Below are 12,600 nucleotides of genomic sequence, written 5' to 3'. Positions count from 1 at the left end.
TTGTACAGTTATCTTTTAATAAAAACATGACCTGAAGATATTGTCAAAGGAACAAATTTAAAGGCTGCAAAGCTAATGGTATAAAAAGCTAACAACAATAGAATAAGACTTCTCGCTAGAAGGATTCACTAAGACCAACATTTTGAAACCCAAACTGGTCGCTGAACAGTTAAGCTGCAATTAAATATAATTGCTTAACAAGACCATATGAATCTGAAAACTTCAATTTATATCGCCGTAATTGGGAAAATTGATGGAAACTACATCTAATTATAACCACCAAACTGAGGTAATTTAACGGGATACTCGAGGGACCTTAAAGTTAAAAACTATCCACTCTTCGACCATCAATACTATATTCAAAGCAAAAATGATCACGAGTATAGTCTCCCAAACTGACCAACAGCCGGTCTCCTCATGAGTCATTTTAGAGTTCAATAATGATCTATCCTTAACAAAGTAGTCATATTTCAATCCCCAACTTCTTCATGCTAAACTCCATTAATATTACCCCATGTCACTGCAAAGTTAAGTTTGCCCTTGACTTATTCTCTAGTGTATTCTACCAAAATTAAATCCACAACTAGACTGCCCTTACACCATTAAAAATAAATTATGTCAATCTTCAGTGGATTCTACCATTACACAAATTCTCCTCCAATAAGATCTTACCCCTAACCAAATCCTATATGGATCACTATGTATTAAACTCACAAAACACATGTGGACAATCTTTTCCCATCCAGATGATCGGCATGATAAGAGAAAGATTCTACCTGACCAGAACCCTCAAATCGAAGTGTCACCTCCACAAACAAAACACAACACATCTTTGCTCCCAGATGATGGGTGCGACAAAATCCAAATTCTAATTAGATGAGAACCCAAAATTAACTACGTCTCCACAGCCAAATGTTCAAATAGCCCTTCTACAATATCAAACATGATTATATTGATAAATAATTAAATATCAATCTATACCACAAATTTTAAAAGTCAAGCACCAAAAGGTAAATATCAATCTATACCACAAATTTTAAAAGTCAAGCACCAAAAGGGATCATCATTCTAATGATAATCCAATGGACTATTAAATCAACACCCAATAAACGTCAGATGTTTGAGACTAAGAAATTCAGCAACAAGATAAAGGTCAAGGACAGATCACAATACAAAGCCCTAGATAACGATTTAAGTCATTCATCATGCATGACACTTAATATAAGCACATGGATAACCCATAATCTCTTTCAAATAAAGGAAGAATAATTAAGAAGTTTAATTTTTAGATCCCTTATGGATAGATGGGTTCACCAGCAAGAAAGAAAAAATTTCATGACCACTCTACTTGTTTTATTTGGCCAATCCGAATTTTCATATGTTTTGAGACTTTAAATTTACTTATTTAATTTATTTTTGTATTACGACAAGTTCCAAGTCAATATAGTAGTGTTTTATTGTCTTTTAAGGCTTTCTAAAATTGTTTAAGTTTAAAAAAAACCTACAAATAGGGTCTTGCTTTGTACTTTCTGATCCATTGAGTCAAAATTATTTTTACTTGCACAAATTTCATATGAAAAGTTTAGTAGCTGCTCTACTTTATGGTGAAGCTTGGTGGCTAATCCTCTAAAATATTGGTGAGTCTTCCGAATCTTTTCTCACCTTTATTTCTCCTTTTACCCAACATTATTCTCATCTCCTCTATATAACATCAAGTCTAGCCACCCATAACTCTAAAATAAATCAAAACCCTTCAAAACTCTCCAAAATATTTCCCAACATCTCTCATAACCTTATGAGGCCTAAACTCCCCAATAACCCTAAGATATCTTAGCTAAAATATCAATATAGAGAACAATTTATTGTTGTAAACAATCGAATAAAAAATATCATAACTCTGTAATCATTGATAAAAAATTTATAAAACGCCACCATTAGTTTCCTAACATCTTAGACATTTGCTTTAGAGTCTCTCCCCATTTTCTTCTAAGCAAAACCTGCCATTTTAATAGCCCAGAAGTTTCAACACTAGTTTAGTCAAAACCCTAACTATCAGTTTCACCAGCACCCAAATAAACCTTTCAGTACCAACCTAAGGGAAAACCAAACAAGTTGTTATCTTTATCATAAAAATCCTATAAAGCCTACATCACCAAGACCTAGACGGTAGATCTCCCAAAATCACCCAAATCTTTTAAAGCCAAGAAAGCAAGAATGCAACATCCGCGACACTTCATTTAGTAAAGGCAAAAAGCCAAAGATAGAAAATAACTATAAACTCATCAGTACGAAGATCGAGTAAGCATAAGTTTGATCATAAGTCCAATGTGATGGTGTTGACAACCCTTCATGACCAGTAAGCTAAAAGATGACCAAGTAGGAGGCACCTATCGGTAAGTTTATTACCCAAGCTAGTATTTTGTCTTCCATTACAACAAGATTCAATGGCATAGATTAAAGATGATTCTTAATAGTTCAAGTAGCATATGATTGGATTAATATTGTAAACTAAAATAGTCCTCAGTATCGACATTTGCTCCTCTCTCAATAAAAGGATCGTGCCGACAATTCAAATCTCAACCGAAGGAGATACCTATCCCAACATTATCCCAAAACTAATTCTCCAATGCTAGAATCTAATATCGACACTGGCATACACCAATGATTGTAAGGCCTACAAACCCAAACAACAAATCTCAACTCAAGGCATACTTGCCAATGGTGAATAACACACCATAATGCAAATATTTCATGAACCATGGCCCATAATACATTGAGTAGCATGTGCTACTTCAAACATAGCAAAAAATATTAAAAAATACGGATAAACATGGAGCTAAATATATAAGAAAAATTATGAAAGACAACGACGTTGAAAAATAAAAATATCATACCAATGAAAAAAAATAAATTTATAGGCACACCCGATGTTAAGAAAAATTATGGTTGTAAAGGAATAAGTTACTGAAGGGTTGTTTGGTTTGAAGTTACGTGGGAAGAAAGTATTTCAAATGCAAGGGATTTGAAAATATTGGAGTTTGGTTGAATGAAAAAGGAATGCAAAGTAAAGTACAAATATTGTAAACCATTTTAATTCATTTTTGAGGTAAACTGAACTCGCCCAATTTTGAGCGAGAACAATTTACATCAAGCTCGCTTGACCGCCGCCACCACCCATTGCTTACAGCTGCCACATGTCGCAAGCTTCCTCCACCGGCCACCAATGACGCTATCACCACCGCCACACCACCACCTGTTGTTGGCCACCGCCGCCACCACCATATTTAGATTCCACATCCACTTTACTTCAAAAAAAAAAAAAAAAAAACATTCACTTGCATTTACTTTACACTTATCTAAACAACTTCAAATTATTCATTTTATACTTCATTCCTTTTACACTGCATTTCATTTTCAACCAACCGAACAACCCATAGAAAGAAAATAAATTAGTTTGTATGCATAAACTTCATTCCTTTTACACTACATTTTTTTTTCGGTCAACCGAACAACCCATAGAAAGAAAATAAATTAGTTTGTATGCATAAACTTCATTCCTTTTACACTACATTTTTTTTTTTTCGGTCAACCGAACAACCCATAGAAGGAAAATAAATAAGTTTGTATGCATGTAAAGGCAATTTTGCTTCTATTCCTCCAAAACATGATTTTCAGTGAAAGCAAAGCTTTACACAATGGCAAAATGTCAAGAAAAATGGGGAAAGGCATGTAATTCAAGTTGCTCTGTTCTAAATTGTGCAGTTATGCCTTTAGATGAAGGGAAATTAAGAGTAACTTGTCCATCCTGATATCTAGCATTCAAGATATCATGATGATGTCTGCACATATAAAATAACTAAATTTGATTTGTCAAAGACCTGAAAAGCATCTGAAAATGTTCTTTATTTCTTTCGTAAATAATATATAAGAGGACTTGCAGGAAGGAAAAGATTTTGCTTTCTTCCGCACAAGGTGATGACAAGACTGACAGACAAAGAGGATTCGACAGTAAGACTTCCGCTTGAGAGCAAGGAAAGAGTAGCAACCATCATGCGAAAAAGCGATGTCATTAAGAGTGCCAACTTGAGTTGAAGCAATTTCCAATTCAAAGCCACAACCAAAATGCTAACTTTGAAGCCTTAAACTCGGGTCGGAGTAGGTGCGTACGTGAGTGACTTATCCTAGGAAAACCCTAATAAATATAATTAAATAACATTGTTATTAATTCTAAGCAATAAATTAGAGAAAGGAAAATGCATGCCGCAAGGGCAATGCATTTTGCGTGAAGTTCATAAATAGCACAAAATGCTACATAATACTACGTCTTGCAATGCAAATACCATGCAAGGGTGCACCTAGACATGCTCCAGGCAATATCATACACTATTGACATGTATTGTTGAAGGAAGCCACAATAATCAATGCACAAACTCCACCAACTCCAATTCCTTAAATTATCAAGACACTAAAAATATAAAAAATAATAAAAATATGCACATATACTAGAAATATTACAGAAAAGCATAAAATATAAATAATAAATATTGTTATTTCCTGCACAGAGCAACTACCCCTCTACCCCCACCCACACTAAGCTCGCTAAGCGCCAAATTCAAGCTCAACCTAAGTATTTTATTAATGCAATTAAGTAAACCAATTCAAAATTCTACATCAGCAAAAAATGTTATACATGCCATCTAATTGGGTGGTTAGTCTGGCTACGATGACATTATTATATATTCAAGGGAAAATCCCAATATGTTCCCCATTAGCAATGCATTTTAATATGGCAAACTACTGTCTATTAGCATACATTGACCTAAAGCTAGCCCCTTAGCAAGATTCAATCATAAACCTATGAGATCCTCATAGACAGAGCGACCCATTGCTAAACACAAAGATCCTCCAATCAGATTGGTTTGACTACTTTCAATGAAAAAGTAGGGTCCATGACTTGTTTGGGATAATGGAATCCTTCCCCCGGTATGGCAAAAGTCACCCAACTTCAATGACATTATGTTCTCCAAAAGCCATAGATTTATAGTGAGGAAAAAAATTGTCAGTTAGCATATATCGACCTAGAGCTAACCCGTTAGTGAGCTTTAGTCATAATCCTACGAGGTCCCCAAAAACAAAGAAACGCAGGCAACCAAAAAAAATCTTTTACTCATATTGGGTTGATTCTCAACCTACCAACCCCCCCCCCCCCCCCCAAAAAAAAAAAAACACAACAATTACTACTAAGCAAAAAGAGCAGAAAGTAAATGCTCAATTTCTGTAAAAGGTCGAATGAAACAAAAAAGCAAACGCAACATAAACCTATGGAGAGTCTTGCTAGTAGCCTTAATTGAGAGTTCGCTCTCTACGATAATAAGTATAACCTTCAAAGTAGTAATATGAAAGACTCATAATTGTTTAGGTAATAGTTTATAATAGTTTGAATCAACCTCCAGAGTCCACAATCTTATATTGTTCTTTTTAATCTTTCAAAGCCTAAACATGACAAAGAAAAGTAGTTAATAGTTAAATTGGGATCCACACACCAAAATAATGCTTAGGTAGCATAGTAGTTAAAGAATCACAATGCATATATTGGAGTTTATAAAAATAATAATGTATTTGCAATCAAGTATTAATCAAAGTCACAATAAAATATCAATGCAAAAATGTTTAGCAAAACACAATGCTTTAAACCATAAAGTTGATGCATTTTCTCATGCAAAATATTATAGATAAGATGAGCATGATGTACAAATAGTCAGGGATGCTGCCTCACATCATTCTAGGAAATGTACATTGAAATAGTGTTCAAAGCTGTTAACTTTAACGGGTATAAAGAGCTTTTCTCTTAACAAAAAATCTCCATAATTTCATGATTCGGAATAGCATAGCACATGGAAAGCTTGTGCCAATCAAAGAATATCTAGTTAATGATGGATTCAGGAAATTTAGTGCCATAAATTATAAAAAATTCATACAATCCAAAGAAATTGAACTTTTAAAAGAGACAACGAGCAGGAGGATTGGTCATCCACAACTTTTTCAAGGATGAGGAAGAATCGTGGAAGAGATCAGTAAATCATTTGTTACCTGAGAGTCCCTATGCTTCATCAGCTTTAACATTGATTCCTTGAAGCTGCATAAAAAATTTTAACCAACAAAGTAAAAAATTCAGTCATTTATTGAAAACAGTCAAATTAAAGATCATTGAAGATAACAAGTAATAACTATCACTGCTGAAAAAAAATTAAAACAAGAATGCATCTTCACAGAGTCAATAAGAAGACAGTGAACCTAAACAGGAAAGAGATCATGATAGTATATGATAACAAAATTAATATGATAAGCACAAGAAATGTTATCCTTGGTGGCACGAAGGTGCAAAGCACAGAATGGTAGAGATATCGATGCAAATAGACTATTATACAAAAGAAATAATGATGGCAACACTTCCAGTGTGTTAGATTCAAGTGCTTTGATCAATTAAACAAAAAAAAACGTGGATATTTATTAGGGCGTAATTACTTAAGTTAAATCAAGATGGTAAACATGATAAAATGCAAATGAACTGGGCGTCATTTAAACAATATCGATATCTGGTAATACTAAAAAGGTTAAAAAAATGATAAACAATTGAGAAACAATGAGAGTAGCCTCTACTTAAGTGAGGGTTGTGAAAAATAAATGTGAGATTTGACGAAGATACACTAATTATACAATAAATAAAACAAATACCAAAGGTTATGCAGATAAAAGTTGCACAAAGCCCAAAAAAGGACTTTCATAAAGATAAAACTGACACCACTTTTAGCACAAAATAATTTTTTTTTTAGATCAATAGAAAAGCTTTTATTTAGAATACAAAACATATGAACAAATGAGGAATCATAAAGCACTCTGAACAATTCGGGTAAGGCTATGAACATGATTATGGTATACTAATAGCCACATACTACAAAGAACTGTACTGTTCCAACACGCATAATATAATTCTCGAGAAACAATGCACAAAAAGATCATCTTACTGTGGCAAAATTAAGCACGGATGAGCTCTGAAAAGAAAACTGATTAACAACTAAGAGAATCATGAATTTATATGGTTCTACTGAAATGCCCAAACCATATTATGATGTACCCATGTTTTTTGTTTTAAGTAATATAACAAGTGGATGCTGAACAAATTAACAAGGAAATTTAAATCATCTTGATTTCTGTCCATCCATCAGAATCACCTTTTGACAGTTTTGCTTTTAACCATAGCCTGCTGTAATAGTTTCAGGCTCTTTTCATTAATGAATCAAAGCTCATCTGAAATTATTTTAGCCTAAACAAAATGTAACAAAAAAATCTAAACTACTATTGAAAAGCAACTTGGAACTTTGTCCTCAAAAGATCTTGACGTTTATCCATAAAACCTCTTTGATCAATTAAAGCTATCTGTGTACTCTCAATACCGAAAGTTATACTACTCCAAAAGCATTGGATTTATAGGTTAACTAAGGGTATGTTTGGGACTGCTTTCTCATTGCTTTGTTTTTCATAGAACAATCACAATTTCGTTTGGCTACCGTTTTTTAGAAATTTTTATAGTGAAGAGCTGTTTTTTGCAACCATAGTAACTAAATTGTTTTCCCTCCAACAACTCACAACCAACATTATAAAATGTTGCAGTCATCCCAAGCAGACCCTAGAATTTAACATAAAAAAGGTTATATATTTATATATTTAATCTTTCGTTATTCTGATTAAGTGACACGTTAAAAAGTATTTAATTATTAGATTAACTAAGAGTTCAGATCTGATAAAATGACAACGAAAGAAATTAAAATCAGGTATCGATAAATTATGTCAACTAATTGAAAGAGTGATAAATTTAGTTAAATAGGCAATCTTAGTAAATTAATAAATTAAATTAGTTCAATTAATAAAAAAATATTTTATTCTTATTAATTGATTTACAAATTTATAAGGGAAATTACAAATTTTACCAATTAAGACATCAATTTATGCTAATTAATTGGACTAATTAGGTTTTTAACTATAACATATGGTAATTAATTAAGCTAAGTAATGAGTCATTCATTATAAGCTTATTTAATTGCATGCTAGCTAGTTAATTGCTTAAAAAATTTGTACTAATTAATGCTAAAGATAATTAATTAGGATGATTAGGAAAGAATGCAAATAAGAGAAATTATTTAAAAAACTATCGAACTAGAGATATGCCATTTAAATAGTCATATACTAATCAATAATAAAAAAAACTTAAGAAAGAATTGATAATAGGAATTAGTCAAATCTACTCTTTTTTGTAAGTAATTAAAAAAATTGAGTAAGATAAATTAAGAATTATTTAAGCTAATAATGCAATGTTCATTTTTAATTATAGATTAAATATTTAATATTACAAATTTTAATATATTAACTAGTTATTACTATATGATGGATAAATTAATTGATGAGTCACAACTACAAGATAACTATATAAAACTGGGATAAGTAATTAATACACAAAACTATGCTATTTATAAATTAATAATTAAGAATTAATCAGGATAACCAGAGTATAATAAAACCAATCTGATATTAGCTAGGCCAACTAATAATTAATTCAAGGATAATAAATCAATTACAAAAATCCATTAAGCATTTGATAAATAAAATTAATTCAAGATTCCATCTATAATTATGAATTAATTAATATTAAGATATTCAATTAAAATATTTCGAACATAATATTTAGTGGAGATGATTCCTTAAATATATTATTGATTAGGGTGGTTAATAATGCATTCTTTATTAATTAATTTATAATTAGACTGACTATTAATATATGTTCACTAATAGTAGTGCACTTAGCTAACAGAAGAGACAAATTAGTTATCAGTTATTTATGATGCTCTGGCTAACAGAAGACATATTAAGGCTTTCAAACTTTAGAGCCATAATGCCAATTTAAAAAACATTACCAACGTAATGATAAATCAATTTGAGATTCAAAAGCTGCCAAGTTAAGCAAATACAATCAACTTCAGTTTAGATTACAAGTTTTTTCAGTCTAACCTTTCCATTTTACTGCAAGGAGGAGCGGCATATATATGATCCCTAGTAAGAATTTCTTTCTCTGCAAGAAATTCTAAGACCTGCAAAGAACGACAATGACCAAAATCAAATGAAGGGCAAGAAGGCCAAGGATAAAATGAACTTATACAAATACCAAAGGACTATGGGACAGTTTAGTTTGGAGTATTTTGAGTTCAAAGTAAACGGAATGCACACATTTTAAAATTTTAGATCATTAGCTGGATGAAGAATAAATCCAATGTAATTTATTGATAAATTCGAAATTTATTCTTAAATTCATTTAGGAAGTATTTGGAAGTTGCCCAAAACAGGAAAATTTCAAAGACACCGTGACATAAGATCACCTTCTCTTCCTGACAATAGCAAGTCCCGCGACAACACTCTCTGTAACCTAGCAACCTTTGTAATGCCTCCAACTCCTCACCTGGCATTACCTTTGCCTTTGGGTGTCAATTGCTACACATAGCTTGCTCGATCTCAAGAACGACCGTGACCTCCGGCTTTGCCTTGACCAAACGACTGAGACCTCAGATGGCAAAGACTGCACCCGCTCCTCTCCTCTCCGCACAACCCCCGTAAGTCGCTATCCATGGCATTAATTAGGTTTGGTTCTTTTTTCAAACGTAGAATTATTTTACTTCAAGCTTAACACAGGAGTAATCACCAAGATTTCAAATACAGCACATTTGTTGTACATTGCAATTAAAATATTCCAAATTTTTAAATAGTTGCAACCAAATAACCCCTATATGATAAAGGATTGCAACTTCCATTTTTTTTTTTATTCTAAGCTTAAATCCTGTCGACTTTGTTTTGAAAGCCTATAAAACTTCATTTGTAGTATAAAATTTTAGATAAATTTGTCTAATAAATACTTTATGTAGCGCAAGCTATATAGCTATTTCTAACTCATTAGGAGTCAACAATGGAACTTCTGCTAAAATTATTATAAGTTGATGCTTCTAGCTTCTCTATTTTAGCTCTTATGTTGTTCATTTCCATTACAAGTACATACAATTCACAGTCGTCCCTTTATGATAACTTCTTGACACAAAACATAAGCAATTGTACTCATGAATATCTTGCCTTCAAAAAATGTGATCTTTCATGAACCTCATAAATGGATTGTCTAGCGCTAAATTGGCTGGATTTATTTTCCAAGTCCAGCATGGCCCAACTAGGGACCTTGGATTGCACATAGAAACCAAGTTCGGTTGGTACACTTGGACAATAAACAAGGCTTGTTACAAAAATAAATAAATAAATGTATGTACTATGAACTTAATAAGAGAAATGGTAAGTCATATCAAGCTGATATTTCATTGTATGCATGTATGCAAACATGTAGTTTGATCCACGGTTTTCCAAAATAGGCAGTACAACACTACATATTTAATACGTCTAACTGAATAAGTAGCATAATCAATAAAAAAAGAATTAAAAACCCCCTTCAAAGACAATATTCCAGTGCCTACATTTCATAGAAATGCATGATTAGATTTATTCCTCCCCACTAGACCTCCTTAATCCTTGCCTTCACCTGCCGTTCCTGCCACCATAATAGGTGTTACTGGCAGAAGATGCAGAAGCATAAACTCATCTAACTCATTGCTTGCTAGCACTCTCTCTCTCACTCACACACACTCACTCCACACTTGCTCTACTCTATGCATTGCCTCCTAAACACAAGCTTATCCAATTAAATGCGGGACATAAATTTCACCTACTCACACCTTTCTCTCTCCCCTGCATCCCACCACACCAAAGCTGACCCACACAATGATTAGGTTTTTGTGTTGGGAGGAAGTAACCGCTTGAACACTAGAACTCATCTCTTCCCTGCCCCCACCTTTCCTACCATTGGACTAAGCGCTATAGGCAGAAGATGCACTAGCATATACATCATCTAACTCATTTCATGGTAGTTCTCTGATGCAAGCAAAAAGTAAGCAAAAAAGTTAGGAGACCCCTAATTTTTTTGCTAGAAAAACATTACCTTACTAGGATAAAGAAATTACACGAAATAGACAAAATACAACTAAAACAAACTTTAATATTATAAAAGACGATTACAAGACGCTTACAACTCTTGACACTTACAAACGACGCAATAAAACACCTAAAGAAGCTTTGCCATTCGTCGAGAAGAAAATACAAGTTGAATGGTACTTGCGGAGAGAAGGAGGAGATAAGAAGTCCAAGACGAAGATATGAGAAGCTCGCAAGCCTTCCCAAGAAATAGAAGAAGAAGTGGAACAAGCTCGCAAGCTTTTCCAAAAAACCCTCAGGTTTTATCTCCAAAAATCATATTTTTCACCATATTTTCCTTCATAAAACATCTTCTATATATAGGCAAGAGAGGGGAACCAAACAGTCAGCACATCCAACTAAACCAATTAGATTTAGGGAAATAAAAGGCCAACAGCCACAACACATCAGCCCTCATACGATACAGCGAAACAGAGAAGAGAAGCCACGGGAACCAAGCAGCCAGCCGCGTGAACCAAGCAGCCAGCCACGGGAACCAAACATTGCTTTAAAAACCGGACCGGACCGGCCGGTTCAACCGTGAACCGGTTTGAGGGGGTCGGTTCGATCCAATCATAAAACCGGCTTGGTTTTAAACCGGCCGATTTTGGGATGAACCACCAGTTCAACTGGTGAACCGGCGAACCGGTTCAACCCGTGAACCGGTCCAGGTTTTTTAATTTTTTATAATAATATTAGTTAAATAAATGATTTAATATTAAATAAATATTAAACTTAATCATAATTAATATTAATATTAATATAAAACTCTTAAATTAAATTAAACATAATATTATTATAATTTATTCAATCTCATGTCTTCAATATTTCTTAAGAACTCTTGGCTTGAGTCAAAGCAAGTCAAAGCAAGAAGGTATATATAATAGACAAAGCACAACTTCTAAGTGATGTGGGACTAAACATACAAAGTAAATAGGCACCTTTAGTTCCATATTCACACCATACAACTTATTTTTTCTTAATGATTTTAAATTAATTTTTATAACATGAATAATATTTTTTTTAGTTGATAATATTTGTTTTTTATAGTTGATAATATTTATTTTTTATCTATTTTTTTATTTTTTATCTATTTATTTTTTATATTTTTTATGTGGATTCTACATTAATAACTAATGTCATGAGTAAAAATTATATAATATAAATAATTAATTTGTCTAATGTATATACCTTCTTGCTAAATACACAAGCTAGGTGCCTCTTTACTTTGGCTCATGCTAAGAGCTCTTAAGGAATATTGAAGACATGAGATTGAATAAATTATAATAATATTGTGTTTACTTCAAATTGAATCCATGAATTAATAGCATACCTTTTGGATTAATGAGCTAGGAAATGCAATTAATCCCCAATCATTGAGCTAAAACTTCAGTTCAAGCATTTATGAGCTTGCACCAAGTAAAATTCAGAATTTTGAGCTCCATACCAAGCAACCAAGGCCCAAACCAAGAGATAACAAGAAGCCCA

General features: G+C 32.8%; 1 protein-coding gene across 1 annotated transcript in view; it reads right to left on the bottom strand.

The window, feature by feature from the left end:
• LOC110097541 (histone-lysine N-methyltransferase ASHH2) overlaps positions 1-12,600 on the bottom strand; it is a 66,811-nt gene that overhangs the window by 1,781 nt on the left and 52,430 nt on the right. Inside the window, exons 16-17 of the mRNA XM_020823974.2 lie at positions 9,064-9,143; positions 6,091-6,136 (exon numbers count right to left, since the gene is read on the bottom strand). Of these exons, the coding sequence (XP_020679633.1) occupies positions 6,091-6,136; positions 9,064-9,143 (126 nt within the window). The remainder of the gene's footprint in view (positions 1-6,090; positions 6,137-9,063; positions 9,144-12,600) is intronic.

This window comes from Dendrobium catenatum, unplaced genomic scaffold (genome assembly GCF_001605985.2).
Source record: "Dendrobium catenatum unplaced genomic scaffold, ASM160598v2 fragScaff_scaffold_390, whole genome shotgun sequence".
NCBI classification, from domain to species: domain Eukaryota; kingdom Viridiplantae; phylum Streptophyta; class Magnoliopsida; order Asparagales; family Orchidaceae; genus Dendrobium; species Dendrobium catenatum.
Note: the sequence above shows the minus strand (reverse complement) of the source record. Positions and strands in the feature narration are given on the sequence as shown.